Below are 27971 nucleotides of genomic sequence, written 5' to 3'. Positions count from 1 at the left end.
AGTTCAATCGCGTGCTGCTTTCTTTTCCTGCCTCGGTTCTGTAGTGGTCAAGACGCTCGCCTGGTAAACAGGAGGGCGTGGGTTCATTGCCATCCGAGGCGAGGTATGGAATTTTATCCTCAATAGGTATAATTTGAGAATTCGACCACAATAATAGTACCCAGTAGCCTACTACTGGAGTAAAGGGACTTTTCAGACCTATGCGAGCAGTATAAGTAAGCAATATATTTTTTCCTACAGAATTTTACGACATTTATGTTTTGTGTTATTCGAAGATTCATCAAATTTCATGGGATGTGTGTGATTAAAGTGAGTTGAATGTGGTGAAAAGAATTGAAATATTAATGGTATAGAATTATACATCATATGAAGAAGAGTGGAGTAGTGTTGTTGAGATATTATTGTTATACAATTATACATATAAGAAGGGTATGTTCTTATAGATCATAAGCTGAGGCCAGTCCGGCTTTCCTTCTCTTGATATGTTCTGCATGCTGTTCAGGACTGAGGTAGTATTCCTTCACTGCAGGGTCTTCCTTCATGAGATCACTATATTTGATCTGGAAACAAAAATCATTGAAAATATATTTGATCTGGAAACAAAAATCATTTTGTCCTCCTTCATGATGATCGTCCTGAAACTCAACCTGGAGAAGGAGGTCATGTTGCGGAAGAAGCTGGAGGAAGAGTATTCTATTGAACTGGGTAGGTAATATCTTTCTTAGATCTCTATAATAATATTTTTTTTTAAAAATCTCTATAATACGAGTAATGTCTTTCTTAGAAGCACAGTTTAGCTTAGGAAGGATCCTCTTGTCTTTATACGAGTATTACTTTATAGCTTGACACTATAACATTAAACATGAACTTTTTTTAGCATTAAGTTTGATAAATGGCCCACATCTGTGGGTGAGTGGTCAAGAGCACTGACTCTCAACCTGGAGGTTCTGGGTTCGAATCTCAGCCAGAGCAGAAATTTCTGACCGAACTTTTCCGTTCTTGGGTAGGCATGGATGTAAAAGAATGTGCCTTGGAGTAATGCGAAAGTGGTTCCAAGGTACAATCTTTGATAAAAGGACTATAAACAGACAGCAAAGGCTGAGCGCGAAGGGCATCCACTCTTGAATTTTTGTAGCCAAAACCAAATGTCAGCCCAGAAGCAACCACTCTAGGGCTGGGCAAGGGAAAAGACGAGGAAGAGGTTTGAAGGTGTGTCCACATACAGTCGACTGGCCATCGATCGATGTCGACTGAACTTTACACACTGCCTCGACAACATAGTCACCTCATCGATCAACGGCCGATCGACCATGTTTGCACAGTGGACACACCTTGATAGAGGGAGCTGTATCAACGATTCTTTTCTATTCCCTATTCCCGCAGGACGGAAACTGCAGGACATGGAGATCAAGCACGCGGAGGAATTGAAGAAACAAGAGCAATGTCTACGCAAGGAAAAAGTCCTCAAAATAGACGCGGAACTGCGGCACAAAAAGGAACTCGACTTGGAGCGGCAAATTCTGCTGCACGAAATCACCAAGCTGAAATCCGAGCTCAAGAATCGGGAACTGCACATTGTCAAGATGGAAACGCAACTCCGCGCTTACGAGAGCGACAAGAAATTGGCGCGGAAGCAACTGATCGACAGCGTTAATAGGGAGATCGCAGAGACTAGTGAATAATGTGATTTCGTAGATTTGTAGATACTTGTACAGGTAACGAGCTATAAGTTGACCCCTGGATTTCCCCTCCGACGCATAAATGTAAAGGATAATGTGGCGGCTCATCGCTTACATAACAAACATCACGTACAAAAATCTAACGTGAGAAGTCACATTAAAAATATCATGCCGCCTTTTTTAAAACTGGTTCACTGCGCATCCCGAGTTTAGAGGCCAACTTATAGCTCGTTACCTGTAAGTTATTCGCCTCATCGAGGCGATCTTCATCTAAGCCTCAGAGTGGACTTTTTGTGTACGAAATTGAGCTGCTTCCCAGCGCTAATATTGAGTGAGTAAAGAGGGAGCTCGGTATCCGATAGATGGGACCAGAGTGAGGTGGTTGTTAAAGGAAATTGAGGGGCTGTGAGTGAATACCTTCTGATCATGTATTTGTCTGATGTATCAGTCTGAAGATACTAAACATATAGTATCTTACTTCGATGCCTTGCCAGAGCCATGTCAAACCAGATACATGTATTAATCTTTAACCCATCAAATACAAGAGATCTTGTTTAGACTGCTGGGGTAAAGTCACTTTTCAGTCCTATTCGGGCAGGATAAACAAGGTATATTCCATTCTAATATGTTGGTAGGTGGGTATGTACCTAGTAGTACAGTTTACAGTTGATTTTCTGTTGTTTTCAGTCGAAAAAGAAGTATTTTTAGTCAAAGTACATACTTGAAGGCAGTACTTAAGTACAAAATATACTCAAGTAGGTACTTTTACAACATGTTGACTAATGGCTAGTTTTATTAAAGAACTTTGCTCATCAGCTGATCGTCAAATGTCCTTTAATGATGACCTACAGGTTAAATATCATTTCGAGGTGTTTTATCAAGTTAGTTCCACCTTTTAAACCCAAGTGTCTTTTTCCGAAACAGTTCCGAGGAAGGCCGAAACCTGAACATCCCGGCCAGTTTCAAAATGATGAAGAAGCAGAACTTCCTCCCCCAGACGTCCACAGCGAGCAATGTGAATCAGTCACACAATATACCACAGGAGATATATGACGATATTCTCAACCTGAAACTCAACCTGGAGAAGGAGGTCATGTTGCGGAAGAAGCTGGAGGAAGAGTATTCTATTGAACTGGGTAGGTAATATCTTTCTGAGATCTCTATAATAATATTTTTTTTTTAGGCTGGTGGGGGGCACTGAGAAACGAACATCCACGCTATCACCGGGGGAAAAGGAAGTGGTAAGTGAGAAATAATTTTATAGTAGGAAATAAAAATCAAATTATTTGTGGTAAAGCAGAAACTTTCACAACTTTTGTGGATATCAGAGGATTACCAATGATGCACCTTGAACTCTTAAGTACAGAGCCCGAAATATATTCGACCCCGCCAGGAATCGAACCCGGGACCTTCGGCGTGCAAGTTTTGTGTGATACCCATAAGGTCACGGAGTCTACTTAGACAAAAATATGTCTTGTTCATCCTGCTGGGATAGATTCGTATAAGCTTAACCCAAATTTTAGGGCTGTTTGCCCCTCCAAGTAAGCCTCAAAAATGTGTGTGTTTTTTTTGTACGCCGATATCCAGCTGGGATAAGACTGATAAGTCCCCCGCATTTAGGTTAGCTCTCGTTGCTTGGTCTGCTTTTGTTCAATTTGGCTTACAAGTTTAACACATTTACATTAGTTTACCCATTAGATTTTTAGCCCTATCGACACTTCGAGATCCCATAGGGTCCTCCGAAAGTGGGTCCTAAGCTCACTGCTTACTGTGAATAAATTTGCATCTCTTGTCTGCCGTCAGGTGGCATTTCATGAGTCAGGGCACGCGCTGGTTGGTTGGCTACTACCCCATACAGATGCCCTACTCAAAGTGACCATTGTACCTCGCACCTCTCTAGCCCTGGGATTTGCCCAGTACACACCCTCCGAACAGAAGCTCTACAATAAAGAAGAGGTAAGTCCCTCCAAGTTTGTTTGTTTGTTTTGCCCTTAATGCCGGGGGTCGAATCAAGCAATTTGATTGGTTTGGTCTGCTTTTGTTCAATTTGGCTTACAAGTTTAACACATTTACATTAGTTTACCCATTAGATTTTTAGCCCTATCGACACTTCGAGATCCCATAGGGTCCTCCGAAAGTGGGTCCTAAGCTCACTGCTTACTGTGAATAAATTTGCATCTCTTGTCTGCCGTCAGGTGGCATTTCATGAGTCAGGGCACGCGCTGGTTGGTTGGCTACTACCCCATACAGATGCCCTACTCAAAGTGACCATTGTACCTCGCACCTCTCTAGCCCTGGGATTTGCCCAGTACACACCCTCCGAACAGAAGCTCTACAATAAAGAAGAGGTAAGTCCCTCCAAGTTTGTTTGTTTGTTTTGCCCTTAATGCCGGGGGTCGAATCAAGCAATTTGATTGGTTAGTCAGCTCCCATGGCGTGGTGGTCACTGCGCTCGCCTTGCACGCGGGAGACCCGGGTTCGATTCCCGGCGGGGTCAAGAAATTTGTATCATAGGATAGATTCGTATAAGCTTAACCCAAATTTTAGGGCTGTTTGCCCCTCCAAGTAAGCCTCAAAAATGTGTGTGTGGATAGATTCGTATAAGCTTAACCCAAATTTTAGGGCTGTTTGCCCCTCCAAGTAAGCCTCAAAAATGTGTGTGTTTTTTTTTTTTTTGTACGCCGATATCCAGCTGGGATAAGACTGATAAGTCCCCCGCATTTAGGTTAGCTCTCGTTGCTTGGTCTGCTTTTGTTCAATTTGGCTTACAAGTTTAACACATTTACATTAGTTTACCCATTAGATTTTTAGCCCTATCGACACTTCGAAATCCCATAGGGTCCTTCGAAAGTGGGTCCTAAAGCTCACTGCTTACTGTGAATAAATTTGCATCTCTTGTCTGCCGTCAGGTGGCATTTCATGAGTCAGGGCACGCGCTGGTTGGTTGGCTACTACCCCATACAGATGCCCTACTCAAAGTGACCATTGTACCTCGCACCTCTCTGGCCCTGGGATTTGCCCAGTACACACCCTCCGAACAGAAGCTCTACAATAAAGAAGAGGTAAGTCCCTCCAAGTTTGTTTGTTTGTTTTGCCCTTAATGCCGGGGGTCGAATCAAGCAATTTGATTGGTTAGTCAGCTCCCATGGCGTGGTGGTCACTGCGCTCGCCTTGCACGCGGGAGACCCGGGTTCGATTCCCGGCGGGGTCAAGAAATTTGTATCATACAAATTATTGATTCCGTGACTGGCTGTTGCGGGGCCCACTCAGCCTCGTGAGGAAAATTTAGCTTTTTTTTTTTTTTTTTTTTTTTTTTAATTTTAAGATTTTTAAGTCGATTACGAGTAGGAATACGTACGAAGTGCCAAAAAGTTTGGCAAATCGAATTCTATGAATATTATTGATATTGATTCTAATTTCTTTGTAACACTGTACTGACCAAGATCCAATAGATTTTTTTGCATATTCAGTACGTAAGTGGGTATGTGTAAGTATCTAGTATTAGCTAAGTACCTACTTATATGATTTTTTTTTTATTATTATTATTATTATTATTTTATTTATTTATTTTTTTAATGACAAATAAAAATGTAAATCTGTTTTAGGATCTTGGTCTAATTTTCTTCACTTATTGTTAAAATTGATGTTAGGTACTTAGTAGGTATTAGTTTTCCAATTTATTATTTCACCTAGTCTACCCACATAGTTTTTATTGTTTCAACTTGTTATTCACCTAGTCTTTTAATAAAATTATACCTAAACATACAGGGTGTCCCAGAATTTACGCTTAAATTGTTCGGAGCCTGTTTGAAATTTCGAAAAACAAAAAAACCCGTAACTTTTTGATTGTTGATGCGGATATTTTGGCAATATCGTGATGCGCGAAAAATAATCCAATATTTCGCTGTTTACGATAGCGTGGTGTTCGCGAAATCCGCGAATCCTTCCGAAGGATTTCGCGAAGGAATCCGCGAAATTTTTCGCGCATCGCGATAGTGCCAAAATATCCGCATTAAAAATCAATAAATTTCGTGTTTTTTTTTTGCACTTTCAAACAGGCTCCGAGAAAAACAATTTAAGCATGAATTCTGGGACACCCTGTATATACTTACTCTTTTTTATATTCCTATTTGATCTCCTTTTCTACATTATTTAATTAATTTTATTGTTACCTTTCGTTTAGTAGGTATATCTATATTTTTGTAGTCATTTTTTAGTAGGGTTAAAATTTATTTTTCTCATTGTAGACACCTACGGAGGTGTTACCTAACATAAGAAAAAGAAGAATATAGTTGTTTCCTTGAATCGTTAATAATAAGAAAAGGATGCTTAGAATTATCAGTTTTTCCAACAAAATTATTTAATATTAAAGGTCTACTTTTTCTTTTAGGTCTAATTACCTATTTCTTTTCACTTTCTGTACCTAGATAGATAGCTAGTCCAATAAATCAATTGATTATTACCAAGTAACTTGATTTTTTTCTTTATACTTCACGTTCCTTTAGACTTTAGACCCTAAGAAGGAAATGACTGTGAATAGGGAGCAACCTCCCTCACATGACAAAAAAAAACGCAAGTAAATATGTACCTACTCAAGTGGCTACCTAGCTATTGAGAAAAAAAGCACGCGCCTTTTAATGGGAAGATGATTTTTACTTTTGAAGATGTTTGACAGAGATAAGTGTAACTACTATGGTCTTATCGTCCCTAAACCGAAGAGAGAAGGAAGACAGGATAGGAGAAAGCCAGCCGTTCCGAGAACGAACATTATCCCATCAGGATAAAATCCGCCCCGGGCGGGAGTCGAACCCGCGGCCTAGCGCTTACAAGGCAGTTGCGCTACCAACCAAGCTAACTAGATTGGCTATCTCATAGGAAAAGAGTGTAAAGTTCAAATTTGCAATCAAAAGGTCAACGACCTCTGGGTCACAAACCGATTTTCCTCATTCCTGACAAAGTCGTTCAATGAGATTAGAATGAAGTGGATAAGATGTAGGAAAAAGTGAAGCAGAATTTGAAAACAAACAGAAAAGATCGGGAGAAAAAAATTATTATATTCCTAATAATAATTTTTAAATAAAGAAATGACGAACATAAAAACGTATATTTTTTTTTTTTTTTTTTTTTTTTTTTTTTTTTTTTTTTTTTTTTTTTTTTTTTTTGTAGAGAGGTAGTTAGGCCAGTAGGTACAATGGAGTCTGCTCATTCCGATTCCGATCCAGGACGAACTTTATCCGAAAACAGATAAGATTCGTTCTCGCGATGCCTGGCTTTCTCCTATCCTGTCTTTCTTTCGGGGCGATAAAACCCTAGTCAAACCTCTTCCAATCCATCCAAAATCCATCGTAGGATAGTAGAAAGCCATCCGTTCCAAGAACAAACGTTATCCGTTTAGGATAAAATCCGCCCCGGGCGAGAATCAAACCTGCTAACTAGCGCTTACAAGGCAGACGCGCTACCGACCAAACGAACTAGGCTGACACCTATGTATTAAATCCGATTCTCTTTCGTTCCGTGATTTCAGATGGCTCAGGAGCTTCTCAAAAAGGAGACGCTCAACTATGACGATGTCGTGGCCCTCATAGGGCCTCCCCCTCACGGGCGGAAGAACCTCATCGCCCCGGTCGAATTCGAAGCGTCTGTCCAGGTCAAAAATGACGAGGGAGGCGGCAATGAAGACTTACCGTCCGACAAGATTGCAGATACGTCGAAATCAGAGCGAGACGATAAAGTGTCATGCTCGACCGATACTTCGCGATGGACAAAAAAGCAGTAGACAGTGGAGACTTTTGGACCGATCTGGGTAGAAAAAACGAGTGATTTCGTAAAGGATCACGCAAAATTTCACGTCTCTTTGCTTTACAGTCTTCGCGATGGACAAAAACGGAGTAGACAGCGAGTGGCGGAGACTTTGTGTCCGATCTGGGTAGAAAAAACGACGAGTGATTTTGTAAATGATCTCCCGTTTCAAGTCTTTTTGTTTGACAGTTACGAAAGAAGGACAGTTACGAATGATCACGCAAAATTCACGTCTTTTGTCTTACAGTTGTGAAAAAAGAAACACTGGGCTTGGATTATAAACGAAATAACTGTGTTGGTTCTTTATTTCTTTACTCTTTCTAGGTACCAGACAATAGATACTTCAATCGCTTTTAACTAGGTAGGCACTGTAGAAAGTTTGGTTTATTTCTGTTAAAGCTCTCTATGTTTATGTGAGTTGCAAAGATAAAAAATGACAGTTTTTTGAATGGATTATAACAGTGTGAATTAAATGTTGAAAAATAAAATGGAAAGGTGTGACCTTTTACTTTGCAAATTGAGTCGAACCTATACTCAGACTGTATTGTTATTGAGTGATGAACTGATAACCCCATGCGTTGAGGTAGGTACTACTGAAAAATTATTGATAATAATCTCCTCCCCCTCTCTCCCACCCCTATTTTTTTAAGGTAATTAAAGAAGAAAGGGAGTACATTATGATGATGAAGTATGATACCACCTGTGGACTACTTTTTCTCACTTAAGGCAAAATGAGAATTTTTTTACCCAAAAAATGCTGTAGTAATTTTATTAATGTATTGGCAATTATTTTTTCCTGATGCCCTCATTGGTTTTTTTTTTTTTTTTTTTTTTTTTTTTTTTTTTAAGGAGATGAATCAACTTATTAATTTAGGTCTTCTTTCAATGTCACCAGGCATAACTGGGTCGAACAATAGATCAGTTGCACTTACTTGGGTGATATTGCAAAGTCGTAGAGCAGGAAAAATGAGGACCAACAGAATTTTTCTTTTTCTTCTACAACTTCTAGATAAATCAATTTAAAAAATACCGGTAAATCGTGAACTTTGACGTCACACCATACGCTTCCATAGGCGAGCATACGCTTCCATAGGCAATGACATCATAATTTATTACTCCCACTTTGTTTGTTTGTGCACAAGCATTTCTGTGCATTTTGATGTGAAATCTGATGTCACAACTCTTTGAACTTTTTCATTAGAACAGCAATTAAAATTTGAATTTTCGACCTTTTAAAGTTACTTTTTCGGAGTTTATTTGACCTCAGATTTGGATTTTTCATTACTTTTTACGTAGGAATCAACCATTTATTAATAATTTTTACCCATTTGCAACTGCTCCATTTAAATTATTAAATACTACTGTTGCAAATGTTGAATTGTTTGTTCTGAACATAAGTATACCTATCTTTTTTTTTAGATCTTGAATGAGTTTAGAAAGTATGCTCAATCTCACTGGTAGGTACCTGAGGTCTATTGATTTTAATTTCTTGATTTAGCCTACCAAACTTGAACTGCTAAGGTCTTATCATCCCAAAAGAGAAGACAGGATAGAAGAAAGAAAGCAAGAATCTTATCTGGTTAGGATAAGATCTGCCCGGTTGGGAATCAAGCCCACAAAGTCTGTTTAGATGGTCAACTTTGTTTTCAGTTTGTTTGTATGTTATTCTTATTTCTCAGTCTTGTTACAGTTTTCCAGAGAGATCTACTTGGATGGTAACAAACTAAAGACCTCTTGTTGCCATTCATGTTCCAGATAGCCTGTGCAGGTATACCTGTGGATATAAATCTTAACTGGAACATGGATGGTCAGTCTTGAACAAAATGTCTGAAATGGTATCATTTAAATTTATGAAATAGGTAACTACAAAAAATATTATTTAATATTTTTCTTCTATTCATTGGTGAGCTTTAGGTTAGGCCCAGTTGGACTCAGGCATAACGCATAGAAGAGGCTTCAGAGCTGATTGGAGTGCTTTTCTGAAGTCTACAAAGAGATCACTGAACTACCTGTTTATCAACATTATTGTACAAACTATAGGTAAAGATAAAGACTGTGAAATCAGCAGAAGGGGATCTAACAGGCTAGGACGTACCCAGGGGAAAGGTACGAGATAAACAGAGTGACAACACAAAATGATAAGTAGGTACTTACCGAGATACCAGCCTGAACTTTGCAAAATCCAGATCCTAAAATCCTCAAACGATACAAAACTTTTTTAATCACCAATATCACCATTTTCAAAAATTTGCGCCTCATCTTTAACACATGTACAGCAGCGTAAGAAATAAAATCCGTCAGAATGAAAATTTATTCCGGGTTATTCCACTGATTTTGTGCGCTGATACGGTGAGTTTTCAAAGGATATGGGTCTCAATTTTCGAGAAATATGGAAATTAATCGGTTTTTTCTTTATTTTTGAAGAATAATCAAAAGTACAGTTTGTTTTTTTTCTTGAAGCAAAAAAAAAAGTTCGAAAAATTGGCTGGCAAACCTGTGTGATTGGAGAATCTTCCAAGAGGTGGAAAACTGTGGCTCCCGTAAGCACAGAAATCAAATGAAGCCGCTCTTTGATCACAGCATTTGAAAATGGGAAATAAATTGGGAATAATATCAAAATAAAAATCAAAAAAGAGTCAAATAAATCGAAATTTATTTCTTTACTTCAGATAATCACTCTTTAAAATTATTTAATCCTTATTTTTCTCGTGATGAGATTTGATCACATACCAAATTTGGGCTCCATTTTTATTCAGCTGATGTGAAGTATCCAATGTAAGCTAACCTCCTGTTTTCAAATGAAATTTGAAAAATGGCGACAGCGATGGGCAAAAAAAGTGTTTTGAATTATTTTGATCGTGTTTTTTGGTATGTTTTCAAGAAATTTTACATCTAAAATGACATAAATCCTGTGAAAAAATGGATTAAATAAGAGTGTTTGCAAACACAAAACCAGTGTGATTCACAATGAACAGTTCCCCATCTCGTTAACATCTTGTACGTGTTTTATTCCACAATGTTATTCCATGTCGCCCTCAGCACAGGTCTCATAATTTCAGCCCTAACAACAACGACTTCAGGTAAAATATTCCAAGCATGCTATACATGAGTCCAAGAATGCAGTCCCAACTATGATGAGACTCTAATCTTTGAAGGCTGGTGCTTATCAACCAGAGTTATGTGAGGGTTGAGGATTAATACAGGGTGAACTCCCAAATGTCCATCTTGACACTTTTTACATTCACTTGACTCGTGATTTTACTTTTGGTAGCTCCCTGCATTGGAAGCTCAGTGGTCAAACATTCTCCTGGTAATTGGGATGTCATGGGTTCAAGTCCTAGTCAGTGAAATCTTGCTGACAGAAAGCTTGACAGCAGTGATAGGTAGAAGCTTACTGCTGTGATGGCTCATGTGGTAGGTACAAACTAGAAAAAAAAACATGTCTCAGGTATTAAAACCTTTGAACCAATCAGAAGTAATTGCCTTTGTGTACTTGTAAAGTGTGGCTCAAATAGAACCAGTTATTTTCTGAAGATTTCCAAAGGTATTTGTTAGGAAGATTCAATGATAAAGTACAGATTTGGTAACCCTGTACTTGGAGTTTTTTTTCCAATCAATAGAAACTAATTATAAGTTCTCACTCCCAGCTTTTTTTTTTTATTAGACAGAGGTACCTGTTTTGTTTTCAGGTTTGCTATGTTGCTGTGACATTTGTCCTGAAAGTAATCATACCTGTGAGACAGATGGCTATTGTTTTACCTCAACATTTTTGGACAAAGCTACAGGAGTTATTAGTTATAACTACAGGTATGTCTATAAACATGTTTATTTTCTAGAACTTGGGAAGGCAGAAGATTCTGATACCTATCAGAGTTCCAGCAGCTATTTTATTATAAATATATTCAAAAGTGTAGGTTTTGGGGCTGATTTTTGATCTGAATAACCATTATTTTAAAATTGTCTCTTCATTCCAAATCCCTAACACATTTTCATTTTATATGACTTAATGATCCAAGGTGTTTGGACAAGGCAAAATTTTTCCCTCCGGGTAGAAAACCAATTGTCTGTGATCAACGCTATAGTCCCCCAACCAAAGACTTTGCCTTGTTATGCTGTCGTATTCGAAACTTTTGCAATGATGATATCAAGCCTCGCCTGGTTGAAGATAAGTCTCATGTTACAACCACAGGTAACAAGTGACAGAAAGCTGGTTCACATTTTGATTTTGCCAGGCAGTTGAACATTTTTGAAGAAAACTAATAACAAAATGATTTTAGCATTGATTTGAAATAACAACAACAGAAGTATGACCCCTCCCATCTTGAACATTTGAGTTTACTTTTTTTCTAATTTTCAAATCCTTAACATTGATTTGGACTTGACCACTAACTTGAAGTGTTTGTGTGTGTTGTGTGTGGTTTTGTTTTCTTTTGTCACAGGTGTCTTGACAAGCAACTTATCTACCCACCTGAGAATCCTATCTTGTGCCACTCTGCTCACACACTGAATGACACTTTTGTCATTGAGTGTTGCAAAGAGGTTGATTTGTGTAATGAAAACCTAAGGCCCCAATTGTTTAAACCCAAGATTCCAGAAGGTAGGTAATCATCAGTAACATTTGACTATGGGGATTTTTATTATTTACTGAATTTAAATTGAACAAGTGTACACGATTTTCTCTTGAGTTAAGGCAATAGGTATTAATGTAAAATACTTGGATTTACTTACTGTCCACTGACAAAGTGTAAATACTTGAGATCATTAGATGATCTGATCACTAGATACCTACTGATTATCATGTGATTAAGTACTTGTGTGGTTTTCCTGCTTCTTTCAAGCTTGCATGATTTTAGTTGTCTAACTCTTTTTCCCATGTATTTTATTGCATTTACATATTTACTTTTATCCTAGTTAAAAAAAGTGTCAAGAAAAAAGAGGTCTTTATTATTAAACTGATCAATTGTTGAATTCCTGGCAGAACTCTCTCTTTCTCTTTCTCTTTTTCTCTCTCTCTCTCTCTCTCTCTTTCTTTAGCAGAAATTTCTTATTCCCTTGAGAGATCTTAGGATTCTCCTGTGGGGAACTTTTCATATTATTTTATCCTGTCCCCTTATTCTATGGCCTGTCTTCTATGCGTTTTCAGGAAAGCCCTGGCTCATTCCCAGTGGATCCTTGGGAACATGGGAACTGGCCATGCTCATTGCTGGCCCCATAGGAATGATCTGTCTTGCCTTCATGCTGGGAGTGTCGTTCTGGTCCCAGCACAAGAAAAAGCTCCTCTCCCACTCACGGTATGTAGTTTTTCCCACTGTTGGTAATAGATTGCATAAATTATCAGAAGTACTTATCACAATAAATAAATTGAATTGAAAAGTAATGATGTAAAATAGCCAGCCTAATATAATTAGCACAAAAAGTAGCACTAGATTCGTAAAAGCTTACCCCATATTTTAGGGCTGTTTGCCCCTACACCTAAGCCTCCGAGTGGGCTTTTGAGTATGGAAAGTATGGGTAGCGCTTGGTCGCGGGTTCGATTCTCGCACGAGGCGGATTTTATCCTAAACAGATGGGGTTCGTTTTCGTAAAGGCTGACTTTCTCTTATCCTGCTCTTCTCTTTTCGATTTCCGGATGATGAGACCTCTACTGTTACAGTTCCCTCTATCAAAACTCTGGAAAAAAAAAAGTGAGGGAAAAACTGGAAATAACATTAAACACCTTAATCATGACTAGAGATTACCTTTCAGACTTTGAATCTGAATCGCACAGAGAGACTAGTGTAGGGTATGTTTGTACAGTTCCCTCTATCAAACCTCTAAAGAAAAAAAAAATGTATTGAAGAGGTTTGATAGAGGGGACTGTAACTGCTAAGGCCTTATCGTCCCGAAATCGAACAGAGAAGGAAGACAGGATAGAAGAAAGAAGGAGAGAGAAAAAAAAAATAGAACTCACTTCTTTTGTTCCAAATAGCTTGAACATGTTCTATTCCAATGTGTTTCAGATTCCGTTGTGAGCCAGGTGGGGAAGATGCTGCCGATCAGCCTATACTGGGACCTTCCCCTCCCTCTCTCAATGAAATGATCCGAGATAAAAGAGGTTGATTTGTGTAATGAAAACCTAAGGCCCCAATTGTTTAAACCCAAGATTCCAGAAGGTAGGTAATCATCAGTAACATTTGAGTATGGGGATTTTTATTATTATTTACTGAATTTAAATTGAACAAGTGTACATGATTTTCTCTTGAGTTAAGGCAATAGGTATTAATGTAAAATGTAAAATACTTGGATTTACTTACTTTCCACTGACAAAGTGTAAATACTTGAGATCATTAGATGATCTGATCACTAGATACCTACTGATTATCATGTGATTAAGTACTTGTGTGGTTTTCCTGCTTCTTTCAAGCTTGCATGATTTTAGTTGTCTAACTCTTTTTCCCATGTATTTTATTGCATTTACATATTTACTTTTATCCTAGTTAAAAAAAGTGTCAAGAAAAAAGAGGTCTTTATTATTAAACTGATCAATTGTTGAATTCCTGGCAGAACTCTCTCTTTCTCTTTCTCTTTTTCTCTCTCTCTCTCTCTCTCTCTTTCTTTAGCAGAAATTTCTTATTCCCTTGAGAGATCTTAGGATTCTCCTGTGGGGCACTTTTCATATTATTTTATCCTGTCCCCTTATTCTATGGCCTGTCTTCTATGCGTTTTCAGGAAAGCCATGGCTCATTCCCAGTGGATCTTTGGGAACTTGGGAACTGGCCATGCTCATTGCTGGTTAAGTCACTTTAATGTAGTTGTAATACCGTCATAATAAAATCTCACCGATCTACACCAGTGGAAGAGATAAATAACCAATGGAAAAAATATCGATTTAAATTTCCGATAAATAAAGCAGTGCCTAGGATAAGATAAATAACCAATGGAAAAAAGACCGATTTAAATATTGTCATATGTATAGGTTCCCTATGCAACACATATGGGGGTAATGGAAAGTAAAAATACTGCTGACAGAAAGCTTGACAGCAGTGATAGGTATAGAAGCTTACTGCTGTGATGGCTCATGTGGTAGGTACAAACTAGAAAAAAAAAAACATGTCTCAGGTATTAAAACCTTTGAACCAATCAGAAGTAGTTGCCTTTGTGTACTTGTAAAGTGTGGCTCAAATAGAACCAGTTATTTTCTGAAGATTTCCAAAGGTATTTGTTAGGAAGATTCAATGATAAAGTACAGATTTGGTAACCCTGTACTTGGAGTTTTTTTTCCAATCAATAGAAACTAATTATAAGTTCTCACTCCCAGCTTTTTTTTTTTATTAGACAGAGGTACCTGTTTTGTTTTCAGGTTTGCTATGTTGCTGTGACATTTGTCCTGAAAGTAATCATACCTGTGAGACAGATGGCTATTGTTTTACCTCAACATTTTTGGACAAAGCTACAGGAGTTATTAGTTATAACTACAGGTATGTCTATAAACATGTTTATTTTCTAGAACTTGGGAAGGCAGAAGATTCTGATACCTATCAGAGTTCCAGCAGCTATTTTATTATAAATATATTCAAAAGTGTAGATTTTGGGGCTGATTTTTGATCTGAATAACCATTATTTTAAAATTGTCTTTTCATTCCAAATCCCTAACACATTTTCATTTTATATGACTTAATGATCCAAGGTGTTTGGACAAGGCAAAATTTTTCCCTCCGGGTAGAAAACCAATTGTCTGTGATCAACGCTATAGTCCCCCAACCAAAGACTTTGCCTTGTTATGCTGTCGTATTCGAAACTTTTGCAATGATGATATCAAGCCTCGCCTGGTTGAAGATAAGTCTCATGTTACAACCACAGGTAACAAGTGACAGAAAGCTGGTTCACATTTTGATTTTGCCAGGCAGTTGAACATTTTTGAAGAAAACTAATAACAAAATGATTTTAGCATTGATTTGAAATAACAACAACAGAAGTATGACCCCTCCCATCTTGAACATTTGAGTTTACTTTTTTTCTAATTTTCAAATCCTTAACATTGATTTGGACTTGACCACTAACTTGAAGTGTTTGTGTGTGTTGTGTGTGGTTTTGTTTTCTTTTGTCACAGGTGTCTTGACAAGCAACTTATCTACCCACCTGAGAATCCTATCTTGTGCCACTCTGCTCACACACTGAATGACACTTTTGTCATTGAGTGTTGCAAAGAGGTTGATTTGTGTAATGAAAACCTAAGGCCCCAATTGTTTAAACCCAAGATTCCAGAAGGTAGGTAATCATCAGTAACATTTGACTATGGGGATTTTTATTATTTACTGAATTTAAATTGAACAAGTGTACACGATTTTCTCTTGAGTTAAGGCAATAGGTATTAATGTAAAATACTTGGATTTACTTACTGTCCACTGACAAAGTGTAAATACTTGAGATCATTAGATGATCTGATCACTAGAAACCTACTGATTGTGGGGGGGGGTGTTGTGTTTTTTTTTTTTTTTTTTTTTTTTTTTTTTTTTTTTTTTTTTTTTTTTTTTTTTGTACAGTTGAAAACGAAAGTATTTTGGATGACAGTGGGAATATGTCGGAAATTTTCGTAACTTAAACGTGATTTTTTATTCTATTCCTTTTTAAATAACAAATAAGTTGACCTTTTGTCCACACTTACAATCAAAAGATTGCGCTGTCTTCATAGGCAAAATACGTCGTTTTATAACAAGAAATTGATCACATGGTTTGTGGCAGTTTTCCCAAACTGGGGTTCGCGGCCCTGTGAAGGACTTCCAGGCCCCCGAGAAGTTGGGAACCACTGCTCTATGATATCTATATCTACGGGCGTTGTCCTGTGAAATATTTGCCACCATTGACTGCTTGATTGGACAGCAGAACATTGGCCTCTCTGAGAGGATAGGAAGTGTGGTTGATATGATTGGAATAGCTGAAAAAACCAGAAGAGCCAGTCTAGTTAGCCTTCAGGGTAGCACACCTGCCTTGTAAGAGCTAGATCGCGGGTTCGATGCCCGCCCCACCCGGAGAGGATTTCATCCTGAAGGGATAAGGTTCGTTCTCGGAACGGCCGGCTTTCTCCTATATTGTCTAACTTCTCTCTTCGATTTCGGGACGATAAGACCCCCTAGCAGTTACAGTTCACTCTATCAAACCTCTTTAAAAAAAGAAAAAAAAATCTTACCTCTGATAATACATGCGTTGCTGTAGCCTATTGGAAGGCACAGAGTGATTGTGATCAAACATAAGCCAGTCTTGTTCTTCTAACTCCATTGCAAAACTCTCGTAGTATTCCTTCAACGTTCCTGCAGTGCCAGTGACGGTCTCTCGGGCCTGAAGTTCTGGGTTCGCATCCCCTGCTTTCAATAGTGGACCTGGGAAAACGGGCGGTAATTATTCAGAAGCCACGACAATGAAAAAGACAGCTCTTTTTTTGTGCTTAACCTAACCCTAAAATAACACGAGTACCCTTAAGCCTAGTTTAAATTCACTTTGTAGTCCTGACCATTAGACGATTTTGAACATATTTGGTACCTATGCCTATTCATCTTTTAATTAGATTTTAAGCTCTTTTGGACCTTAGAGGGCTGCTTACAGGCCTTTTCTCTGAATTCTACAATTTGCTGAACTACCAGTATCTAAGGACCTACTTTTTCCCATGGTTCTGTCCATAAGAGAGAAACAGCCTAGTAACGAATTTGAAAACAAAGGTCGAAAATTTGAAAGTAGTTGCGAAAAAATTCGTTCCGAAACCAATAAACGAAGCGAGAGTACTGGAAGAAAACTCCGAAATCTCGCTAAGTAAAATAATGGAAAATTTTGGCCAAGTATTTCTGTGTGAAAGAAAATGAAATTCAGACCCGTATAGTAAAATTATTGGGGGTGTAGAATAGACTGATTAAGTGATGAATTGATGAAAAAAATGCCAGCCTCGTTAGCTTGGTTGGTAGCGCGTCTGCCTTGTAAGTGCTAGGCCGCGGGTTCGATTCCCGCCCGGGCGAATTTTATCCTGATAATGTTTGTTCTCGGAACGGTTGGCTTTCTAATAAAATATGTCTTCCTTCTATCTTCGCTTTGGGGACGATGCCTTAGCAGTTACAGTTCCCTCCATCAAACTTTTTTTCAAGGACAAGACATGAGAACAATAATCACCTAATTAGGTATTTAAACTTCCTTGTTCACAGGCAAGCCGGCCATTGCTCACCGGGACCTCAAGTCGAAGAACATTCTGGTCCGTAGTAACGGAACGTGCGCTATAGGAGACCTAGGACTTGCAGTACGACATGACATCACTTCGGACACGGTGGATATTCCTCTCAACAATCGAGTTGGCACCAAACGCTACATGGCACCTGAGGTAAATTTACGAGAGTTAGAACCTTGTTTATGCCCATCATCTGATGGGACTCACACCACGAGATGACTTTGCCATAGACCTATAAAGCCCAATGTAGCAGATGTTTGTTTCATTTTTGTTGTTGTAGCGGCTTGAACTGTAGACTGTAGCCGAATTGTGGTGGCAAAATACATAATTCTCTATTCATGACCCGATTTAATATTTTATTTGTTCTTAAATTGGTACCTTAATTATTGATGTTCGCTACGAAATTAAAAGGGAATTGAAACACCGATATGACGAAGATATTTAAACAAGGCATTGACACACTCATTTATTCATTTACCTTTAACCCATTCCTGCCCGCCAGGTCCTGGAAGAGTCGATGAACATGTCCCACTTTGACGCGTTCAAGCGGGGCGATGTGTACGCCTTCGGGTTAATCCTGTGGGAGATGGCGAGGCGGTGCAATGTGGGAGGCCTGTACGACGAGTATCAGCTGCCATTCTACGACTGTGTTCCTTCTAAAAATGTATCAAATAAGACTGATGGGGCGAAACCCCCCAATAAACGAGGTTTATACTTTGTTAACCTTTTTAAAGATGCAGGCTTTAAAAGTCTAAAAAGACGAACTGCCTGAAATGCTTGTTATGAAATTTGGGTTTCACCCTATATGGATTGCTTCAGTACTGACGTGAAATTGGACACAAATATTACACAAAGAAATCCAGCCGTTCCAAGAAAGAACTTTATCTGTTTAGTCCGAGATAATCAGATGACTACGAGTGGCTCAGGATCAGGACTGCCTCTGCTAGTACAGCGGAGCATTGCACGACAGATACAACTCGTTGAGACCATTGGGAAGGGACGATTTGGTGAGGTAAGCAATAGAATAGAATATACCTTGTTTATCCTGCTGGGATAGAACTGAAAAGTCCCTTTACTCCTGCAGTCTAACCAAGGTCCCATATATTTTGACATATTATTGGGAACATGGTGCAATTTCTTTGAAAAACGATTTCCCCTCTTCAATATGCCGGATTTCCAATGGTTTAATACAGACGCTTCCTCGCCAAAAAAAAGGGGAAATGAGTTTGGGAAGAGGAAATCGTCTAGGTTTTTCGAAAGGAAAATACCAGATACCACTAACTTTGTTTTTTCCTTTGCTAACTATTTCTGTCATTTTCATGTTTTCTTCTTCTTTTTACTCTGGTAATACCGCCACTGATCGCTACTCGATTAAAGTACCTAGCTCACGAGGCTGAGAGCTCAATTGTCCTCACGAGGCTGAAAGCCCCCCGAAAAGCAAGCACAGAGCCGAAAAAACTTCGACCCCGCTGGAAATCGAACCCGGTACCTCCAGAGTGCAAGCCTAGTGTGATACCCACTCGGGCATGGAGGTTGCTAAATATAATTACATAATTATTTCAGGTATGGCGAAATATAATTACACAATTATTTCAGGTATGGCGAGGAAGATGGCGTGGGGAGAATGTGGCCGTGAAAATCTTCTCATCCCGCGAGGAAAGGTCTTGGTTCCGTGAAGCAGAAATCTATCAGACAGTAATGTTACGCCATGACAACATACTGGGCTTCATAGCGGCTGATAACAAAGGTTAGTTAGAAATTGTAGTTATGTACTGAGTCAGGCTAGGCTTGCATTGATTTTTTTTCTCTCTTTAAGTCCTAGCACAGCCTAACCCAGCACCTATTCTCAACCATAAGTCAGCGCCCATAGTTTCAGTACATTGAAACAGAAACGTCTATCCCCAATGCCCATCCTAGTGTCCCTCGTCAGATGGGCGATATGAGACACAATACTCCTTATTCAGGTGCTGTGCACAAACCAGAAACCCCATTTGCATTTTACAATCAAAGTACGGGGATAAATTTTTTGTTGATGTTGCGCATCGAATTTGGAACCTTCTGTATGATAAGTGAACTCTCTCCCCTTTTTTTTTTTTTTTTTTTAGCAGAAATTTCTTATTCCCTTGAGAGATCTTAGGATTCTCCTGTGGGGAACTTTTCATATTATTTTATCCTGTCCCCTTATTCTATGGCCTGTCTTCTATGCGTTTTCAGGAAAGCCCTGGCTCATTCCCAGTGGATCCTTGGGAACATGGGAACTGGCCATGCTCATTGCTGGCCCCATAGGAATGATCTGTCTTGCCTTCATGCTGGGAGTGTCGTTCTGGTCCCAGCACAAGAAAAAGCTCCTCTCCCACTCACGGTATGTAGTTTTTCCCACTGTTGGTAATAGATTGCATAAATTATCAGAAGTACTTATCACAATAAATAAATTGAATTGAAAAGTAATGATGTAAAATAGCCAGCCTAATATAATTAGCACAAAAAGTAGCACTAGATTCGTAAAAGCTTACCCCATATTTTAGGGCTGTTTGCCCCTACACCTAAGCCTCCGAGTGGGCTTTTGAGTATGGAAAGTATGGGTAGCGCTTGGTCGCGGGTTCGATTCTCGCACGAGGCGGATTTTATCCTAAACAGATGGGGTTCGTTTTCGTAAAGGCTGACTTTCTCTTATCCTGCTCTTCTCTTTTCGATTTCCGAGAGGGAACTGTAACTGCTAAGGTCTTGTCGACCCGACCATTGACGAGATGAGAAAGGTCGTGTGTCTCGATCAGATTCGGCCCGCCATACCGAACCGCTGGCATGCCTGCAAGGTGAGTTTTTCAAGATAAATTTTGCGGGACTAGAACCCCATTGTTACATTAAAATTAAAAAAAAAAAAGACTTACAAAAACTTTTTTTAAAGAGGTTTGATAGAGGGAACTGTAACTGCTAAGGTCTTGTCGACCCGACCATTGACGAGATGAGAAAGGTCGTGTGTCTCGATCAGATTCGGCCCGCCATACCGAACCGCTGGCATGCCTGCAAGGTGAGAATTTTTTTCCATAATTATTTACGGGATTTGAAAAAAAAAAATCCTAAAGGATTAAGACACAAAAAAAACACCAATAACCAATAAGATATTTTATGAACAAAGCAGAGATATTCCAACCGAATAGCGACTGACTGACACCCATATTTATAAATTAAATACTGGCTCTTAAGATGCATCAATGCCAAACATATATTATAAGGGTAATGTTACACCAATTTGCATTTTTGCAAAAAATGCGCGTTTGGTGTAACATTACTTTTAGTTTTTGTAGAAAAACTGACAGCAGCCGAATCAACTCCGCGCACACACGAACGCTGTTTGCAAGCCAATGTTTGTGGAAAAATGATTGCAAACACTGTTTGCAAACGATGCGCGCTTGGTGTAACATAAATTGACTTCACTCTGACTTTTGTGTTCATAAATATGAGTGAGTGATTTTTTTAAAGCAGCTGTTAACTGCTAAAGGAGAAGCCTAGAGATAGAGAAGCATTATCGTAATCTTCATGTATTTGATTTATTTTAATAGGGCGTAGTATCGTTTAGTTCACTTTTCTTTATCCCCCACCATTATTTCCCATTTTTACCACCGCACAATTGGTTTCTTCAGTTATTAGTTTTTTTTTCTCCCTTCTTTTGTTTTCATTTTATTTTATTATTTTCGAGTATACACGTCCCTTATTTATTTTATCATTTTCTTTCTCCCCTTCTCCCCGTTCTCTAGGATTTACACCTGGTGCTCAAGATAATGCAGGAATGTTGGTACCCCGTGGCCACTGCCCGCCCCACGGCACTAAGAATCAAAAAGACCATCGCCTCCATTATTCTGTCCGATCAGGCGGTGTCGTATCCCGATGTGATATCGTAGAGCGTTGTGCTGCCCTCTTGTGTTTCCTGTTTTGTTGTGTCCCCCCTTTCGTTCCTTTTATTTTGAGTTCGGTAATTTTATTTTTCTCACTTATTATTTTTCATTTCATTTATGGTTTTTATTTTGATTTTTTTATTATTGCTTTTTTCGCGCATTTTTAACTTTTTCGTTGTGTTGAAATTATTTTAATTGGCCTGGTTTGGGTTGTTTTGGGACTGATTTTCGGGAGATAATTAAAAGAAACAAATTAGGCATCAATTACCAAAATGTAATCCAAACGATCGGGGAAAATTTGCCCTTGTTGTTGGGGTTTTTTTTTTTTTTTTTTTTTTTTTTTTTTTGAGTGAGTGATTATCGTAATCTTCATGTATTTGATTTATTTTAATAGGACGTAAGTAGTATCGTTTAGTTCACTTTTCTTTATACCCCACTATTATTTCGCACATTTACATTTTGACCACTGCACAATTGGTTTCTTCAGTTAGGTATTAGTTTTTTTTCTCCCTTCTTTTGTTTTCATTTTATTTTATTATTTTCGAGTATACACGTCCCTTATTTATTTTATCATTTTCTTTCTCCCCTTCTCCCCGTTCTCTAGGATTTACACCTGGTGCTCAAGATAATGCAGGAATGTTGGTACCCCGTGGCCACTGCCCGCCCCACGGCACTAAGAATCAAAAAGACCATCGCCTCCATTATTCTGTCCGATCAGGCGGTGTCGTATCCCGATGTGATATCGTAGAGCGTTGTGCTGCCCTCTTGTGTTTCCTGTTTTGTTGTGTCCCCCCTTTCGTTCCTTTTATTTTGAGTTCGGTAATTTTATTTTTCTCACTTATTATTTTTCATTTCATTTATGGTTTTTATTTTGATTTTTTTATTATTGCTTTTTTCGCGCATTTTTAACTTTTTCGTTGTGTTGAAATTATTTTAATTGGCCTGGTTTGGGTTGTTTTGGGACTGATTTTCGGGAGATAATTAAAAGAAACAAATTAGGCATCAATTACCAAAATGTAATCCAAACGATCGGGGAAAATTTGCCCTTGGTTTTTTTTTCTTTTCTTTTTTTTTCAAATGTCCTGTAGACAATGTAATTGTAATTTAAATGAGAGTGTTCCCCCTACATAATCATATCTACCTACCTACTTTTTTTTACATTTTTTTATTAATTTAAGGAGTTTTAACAAAAAAAAGTCCTACCTCAAACGGCTAGTAATTTTATATTCCGGAAACAAATTAGGCATCAATTACCAAAATGTAATCCAAACGATCGGGGAAAATTTGCCCTTAGTTTTTTTTTTTTTTTTTCGAATTTAATGTCCTGTAGTGTGGACAATGCAATTGTAATTTAAATGAGAGTGTTCCCCCTACATAATCATATCTACCTACCTACTTTTTTTTTACATTTTTTTATTAATTTAAGGAGTTTTAACAAAAACAAAGTCCTACCTCAAACGGCTAGTAATTTTATATTCCATTCCATTGCAGACGCTTCACATTATGTCCAAAGTGATGAAGGAGTGTTGGTATCATAGTGCTGCGGCCCGACTGACAGCTCTCAGAATCAAGAAGACTCTCTCATCCTTGCGAGGCGCTGAAGATCAGATTCTCATATAACTTGAAAATGAGACAACTGACCTGTGCCACATTCTGTAAAAAAAAAAAAATCACACTTGTTCTGACGTAAAACATTCACGTATTTCGCGAAAGTTCTGACGTAAAATGTTTTACCAAAGTAGGGCTAGGTAGCATGCGAGAAGAACGTTCACAAATGAACAACTCTTCCGGTTATGTTCATTGTTTATCCTACCCGAATAGAAATGAAAAGTCCCTTTGCCCCAGCATTCTGCTGAGCAGAAAGCTAAGCATTCTACACAAAGTCTCGTATGTATAAGTCAGCGCCCATAGTTTCAGTACATTGAAACAGAAACGTCTATCCCCAATGCCCATCCTAGTGTCCCTCGTCAGATGGGCGATAGGAAACACAATACTCCTTATTCAGGTGCTGTGCACAAACCAGAAACCCCATTTGCATTTTGCAATCAAAGTACGGGGATAAATTTTTTGTTGATGTTGCGCATCGAATTTGGAACCTTCTGTATGATAAGCAAGCATGTTACCACTGGTCTAGCCATGCTCCCCTTTCATAGATTCGTATAAGCTTAACCTAACTTTTAGGGCTATTTGCCCCTACACTTTACTTCTCCGTAGATTTTCTAAAGGCATATTTAATAGAATTTTTCTAACACATGATTTTATTTGTCCGATATGACAGACAACGGCACCTGGACTCAGTTGTGGCTCATCACGGACTACCATGCCAATGGTTCCCTGTTCGATTTCCTGAACCGGAGTACAATTGACGTGCCGGGTATGATTAAGATGGCGCTGTCTATTGCCACGGGCTTGGCGCATCTACACATGGAAATTGTCGGCACTCAAGGTAAGCTAATCGGTTTTTTAGTCCGTCCTTCCTTTAAAAAAAAGTATAGTGGACGGACTCAGAAATCTATCAGACAGTAATGTTACGCCATGACAACATACTGGGCTTCATAGCGGCTGATAACAAAGGTTAGTTAGAAATTGTAGTCATGTACTGAGTCAGGCTAGGCTTGCATTGATACTCCCTTTAAGAAAAATACTGCCATGTAAGTTAATGAATTTGGAAGCGTCGTACTTTGTATAAAATACCACATATTTATATTTTTTTCCCTCGTAATATTCTGTTATTTTATAATCAAAATTATTTTTTAATCTATTTCGTAATGATTTTTTTTTATTATTATTTGTAGAGGTTTAATATTGACGTACTTACTTTGGATTTGAAATTGACCTTTATATCTCATAATTTCATTCAAGTATACTTTTGGCCAAGACCAGGCAGAATCTGAGTTTAAACTTCAGTTTACTCCCTTTAAGAAAAATACTGCCATGTAAGTTAATGAATTTGGAAGCGTCGTACTTTGTATAAAATACCACATATTTATATTTTTTCCCCTCGTAATATTCTGTTATTTTATAATCAAAATTATTTTTTAATCTATTTCGTAATGATTTTTTTTTATTTGTAGAGGTTTAATATTGACGTACTTACTTTGGATTTGAAATTGACCTTTATATCTCATAATTTCATTCAGAAAAGTATACTTTTGGCCAAGACCAGGCAGAATCTGAGTTTAAACTTCAGTTTTTTAAGAGGTTTGATAGAGGGAACTTTAATTGCTAAGATCTCATCGTCCCAAAATCGAAGAGAGAAGGAAGAAAGCCAGCCGTTCCGAGAACGAACCTTATCTGTTTTCGGATAAAATCCTCTCCGACTCGAGCGGGAATTTGCGACCTAGCACTTACAGACGCGCTAACCCCCCCTGAATAACTTAATTCATTTCTTAAGAACCATAAATTTTGGTTCTATAGTTCCTATTTATCTTTTAAGTTCCGCAAGATCTTTCAAAAGTATAGGAATAGGAAATGGAAACCCTTTGATCCAAGTGTTTTCTAAAGTATAGGAACCCCATTTAAGTTCTTGCTCAACTAAATTTCAAATCCATGGTGTGTAGATTTTTTGATTACGTGTAATATTTATGTTATGTTCCGTTCGTATATTATCTGTTACGTTACTCTTTATTTTTAACGTGTACAAATTAGTTTTATGAATTTTATAATCGTAGATAGATTGAGAAAAAGGATAACGAACTTGGGTGTGCTTCTGTTGAGGCAAGGCAGTGTATCTTTTAACTTTAACTTTAAACGAATCAAATTAGCAGAGTTACTAGAGCTTTTCTCATATACTTACATTTTTTTTGATTACGTGTAATATTTATGTTATGTTCCGTTCGTATATCTGTTACGTTACTCTTTATTTTTATCGTGTACAAATTAGTTTTATTAATTTTATAATCGTAGATAGATTGAGAAAAAGGATAACGAACTTGGGTGTGCTTCTGTTGAGGCAAGGCAGTGTATCTTTAAACTTTAACTTTAAACGAATCAAATTAGCAGAGTTACTAGAGCTTTTCTCATATACTTACATTTACATACATTCATTACATACTGTCCTCTCAGCTAAACCTTTGAATGTTCGTTATCTACTCGTATTTCTGCTACATCTATAATGGACAGGTTTGAGCATTTCTCGTTTTGATCAACACCGGAAACCAGTTAATAAAGTTTTGTCAGTATGAGAAAGCAAAATCTGTCGAAAATATTACTATTTTAGCCTAGGAAACCTATACAAGGTATTAAGGGATAATGAGATAACAATTCGTTATAAAAGACCTTGTTGGTTGACTTTGAAAAAGTAAAATAAAATAAGATAAAGATAGTAAGAATGTGATTAATGTGATTAATTAATAAACTGAGAAACATAATATTAAAAGAAATGATGATACGTAGGATTAGGTAGCATGCAAAAAAGGTCTTTCACAAATGAACAAGATACTCCCTTTCATCCTTGCGAGGCGCTGAAGATCAGATTCTCATATAACTTGAAAATGAGACAACTGACCTGTGCCACATTCTGTAAAAAAAAAAAAAAAATCACACTTGTTCTGACGTAAAACGTTCACGTATTTCGCGAAAGTTCTGACGTAAAATGTCTTACAAATGAGCATTTCTCGTTTTGATCAACACCGGAAACCAGTTAATAAAGTTTTGTCAGTATGAGAAAGCAAAATCTGTCGAAAATATTACTATATTAGCCTAGGAAACCTATACAAGGTATTAAGGTATAGTCTCTCTTATCGAACAATGTTTTCTTGATCATGATTGGGCCATCCAGTAAGGTTAATAAAGGGACCTCCCTCTGTACCAATCAGATTGCTGATCGCCATGATTGTTCTATCAAGGGAGGTGGTCTTTTTTTATTTTTTTACTATGGGCCATCCAGTAAGGTTAGGAAAGGGACCTCCCTCTGTACCAATCAGATTGCTGATCGCCATGATTGTTCTATCAAGGGAGGTGGTCTTTTTTATTTTTTACTAAAACCTCAATTCCTTATTTCGCTGTCTTTTTTTTACTTTCCTTATCCTATTAACCTATTATTCTTTAGGAAGGAAAGTATGTAGTGTCCTTGGGCCATCCAGTAAGGTTAGGAAAGGGACCTCCCTCTGTACCAATCAGATTGCTGATCGCCATGATTGTTCTATCAAGGGAGGTGGTTTTTTTTATTTTTTACTAAAACCTCAATTCCTTATTTCGCTGTCTTTTTTTTTTTACTTTCCTTATCCTATTAACCTATTATTCTTTAGGAAGGAAAGTATGTAGTGTCTCTAATGATCTTGTAAGAATAATTTAAACTAGATTCAACACAGACGTTGTTCTGGATTGCTATGAAATCCAAAAGAAGGAATAAAAATGTATCAAATAAGACTGATGGGGCGAAACCCCCCAATAAACGAGGTTTATACTTTGTTAACCTTTTTAAAGATGGAGGTTTATACTTTGTTAACCTTTTTAAAGGTAAAAATGTATCAAATAAGACTGATGGGGCGAAACCCCCCAATAAACGAGGTTTATACTTTGTTAACCTTTTTAAAGATGCAGGCTTTGAAAGTCTAAAAAGACGAACTGCCTGAAATGCTTGTTATGAAATTTGGGTTTCACCGTATATGGATTGCTTGAGTACTGACGTAAAATTGGACACAAATATTACACAAAGAAAGCCAGCCGTTCCGAGAAAGAACTTTATCTGTTTAGGTTTACCCTATTTTCCTATCCGATTTTATATCCACCCCGGGCCATACCGAACCGCTGGCATGCCTGCAAGGTGAGTTTTTCAAGATAAATTTTGCGGGACTAGAACCCCATTGTTACATTAAAATTAAAAAAAAAAAAGACTTACAAAAACTTTTTTTAAAGAGGTTTGATAGAGGGAACTGTAACTGCTAAGGTCTTGTCGACCCGACCATTGACGAGATGAGAAAGGTCGTGTGTCTCGATCAGATTCGGCCCGCCATACCGAACCGCTGGCATGCCTGCAAGGTGAGTTTTTCAAGATAAATTTTGCGGGACTAGAACCCCATTGTTACATTAAAATTAAAAACAAAGACTTACAAATACTTTTTTAAAGAGGTTTGAAAGAGGGAACTGTAACTGCTAAGGTCTTGTCGACCCGACCATTGACGAGATGAGAAAGGTCGTGTGGCATGCCTGCAAGGTGAGAATTTTTTCCATTTACGGGATTTGAAAAAAAAAATCCTAAAGGATTAAGACACAAAAAAAAACACCAATAAGATATTTTATGAACAAAGCCTGACTGACACCCATATTTATAAATTAAATACTGGCTCTTAAGATGCATCAATGCCAAACATGTAAGGGTAATGTTACACCAAGCGCGCATTGTTTGCATTTTTGCAAACGATGCGCGTTTGGTGTAACATTACCTTTAGCTTTTGTAGAAAAACTGACAGC

General features: G+C 38.0%; 4 protein-coding genes and 1 long non-coding RNA gene across 5 annotated transcripts in view; 4 read left to right on the top strand and 1 right to left on the bottom strand.

Annotated features, from left to right (window-relative positions):
• The first annotated feature begins 626 nt into the window (after window positions 1–626).
• LOC103508456 lies at window positions 627–1896 on the top strand. Its single transcript, XM_008473007.2, has 2 exons — window positions 627–705; window positions 1384–1896. The coding sequence occupies exons 1-2, from the start codon at window positions 627–629 to the stop codon at window positions 1680–1682; spliced, it is 378 nt and encodes a 125-aa protein (XP_008471229.1). The 3' UTR covers window positions 1683–1896.
• On the top strand, window positions 1774–2823 carry LOC113466956. Its single transcript, XM_026822810.1, has 3 exons — window positions 1774–1823; window positions 1939–2010; window positions 2604–2823. Exons 1-3 carry the CDS (start codon window positions 1774–1776, stop codon window positions 2821–2823), a joined length of 342 nt encoding a protein of 113 aa, XP_026678611.1.
• A 34-nt stretch (window positions 2824–2857) lies between these two features.
• Window positions 2858–3621, top strand: LOC113466942. The gene is made up of 2 exons (XR_003391183.1): window positions 2858–2920; window positions 3483–3621. It is a non-coding gene; the product is annotated as an uncharacterized LOC113466942 (long non-coding RNA).
• Window positions 3622–10306: 6685 nt separating this feature from the next.
• Window positions 10307–27971, top strand: part of LOC103508447 (TGF-beta receptor type-1) — an 18350-nt gene continuing 685 nt past the window's right edge. Inside the window, exons 1-10 of the mRNA XM_026822807.1 lie at window positions 10307–10558; window positions 11168–11285; window positions 11495–11674; window positions 11918–12075; window positions 12622–12769; window positions 13478–13563; window positions 18564–18676; window positions 19261–19411; window positions 23836–24015; window positions 27448–27539. Coding sequence (XP_026678608.1) covers window positions 10495–10558; window positions 11168–11285; window positions 11495–11674; window positions 11918–12075; window positions 12622–12769; window positions 13478–13563; window positions 18564–18676; window positions 19261–19411; window positions 23836–24015; window positions 27448–27539 — 1290 coding nt within the window. The 5' untranslated portion in view covers window positions 10307–10494. The remainder of the gene's footprint in view (window positions 10559–11167; window positions 11286–11494; window positions 11675–11917; window positions 12076–12621; window positions 12770–13477; window positions 13564–18563; window positions 18677–19260; window positions 19412–23835; window positions 24016–27447; window positions 27540–27971) is intronic.
• On the bottom strand, window positions 16035–17257 carry LOC103508207. The gene is made up of 3 exons (XM_008472741.3): window positions 17111–17257; window positions 16645–16834; window positions 16035–16392 (listed from the first exon to the last, which is right to left on the bottom strand). The coding sequence occupies exons 1-3, from the start codon at window positions 17130–17132 to the stop codon at window positions 16284–16286; spliced, it is 321 nt and encodes a 106-aa protein (XP_008470963.1). The 5' UTR covers window positions 17133–17257; the 3' UTR covers window positions 16035–16283.

This window comes from Diaphorina citri, unplaced genomic scaffold, assembly GCF_000475195.1.
Source record: "Diaphorina citri unplaced genomic scaffold, Diaci psyllid genome assembly version 1.1 scaffold19, whole genome shotgun sequence".
In the NCBI taxonomy this organism is placed as follows: domain Eukaryota; kingdom Metazoa; phylum Arthropoda; class Insecta; order Hemiptera; family Psyllidae; genus Diaphorina; species Diaphorina citri.
The sequence above is the reverse complement of the archived record's forward strand: the minus strand, read 5'-3'. Positions and strand labels throughout refer to the sequence as shown.

Excerpts from the sequence above, each read along its gene's own strand:
- LOC103508456 (XM_008473007.2), top strand. The coding sequence starts at position 627 with ATGATCGTCCTGAAACTCAACCTGGAGAAGGAGGTCATGTTGCGGAAG. Across the intron at positions 706-1,383 it reads AGAGTATTCTATTGAACTGG|GACGGAAACTGCAGGACATG; the intron begins GTAGGTAATATC and ends CTATTCCCGCAG.
- LOC113466956 (XM_026822810.1), top strand. The coding sequence starts at position 1,774 with ATGTGGCGGCTCATCGCTTACATAACAAACATCACGTACAAAAATCTA. Across the intron at positions 1,824-1,938 it reads ATCACGTACAAAAATCTAAC|GCGATCTTCATCTAAGCCTC; the intron begins GTGAGAAGTCAC and ends CGCCTCATCGAG. Across the intron at positions 2,011-2,603 it reads CTTCCCAGCGCTAATATTGA|TTCCGAGGAAGGCCGAAACC; the intron begins GTGAGTAAAGAG and ends TTTCCGAAACAG.
- LOC103508207 (XM_008472741.3), bottom strand. The coding sequence starts at position 17,132 with ATGGACAGAACCATGGGAAAAA. Across the intron at positions 16,835-17,110 it reads GGACAGAACCATGGGAAAAA|GTCCACTATTGAAAGCAGGG; the intron begins GTAGGTCCTTAG and ends CCGTTTTCCCAG. Across the intron at positions 16,393-16,644 it reads CAACGCATGTATTATCAGAG|CTATTCCAATCATATCAACC; the intron begins GTAAGATTTTTT and ends TGGTTTTTTCAG.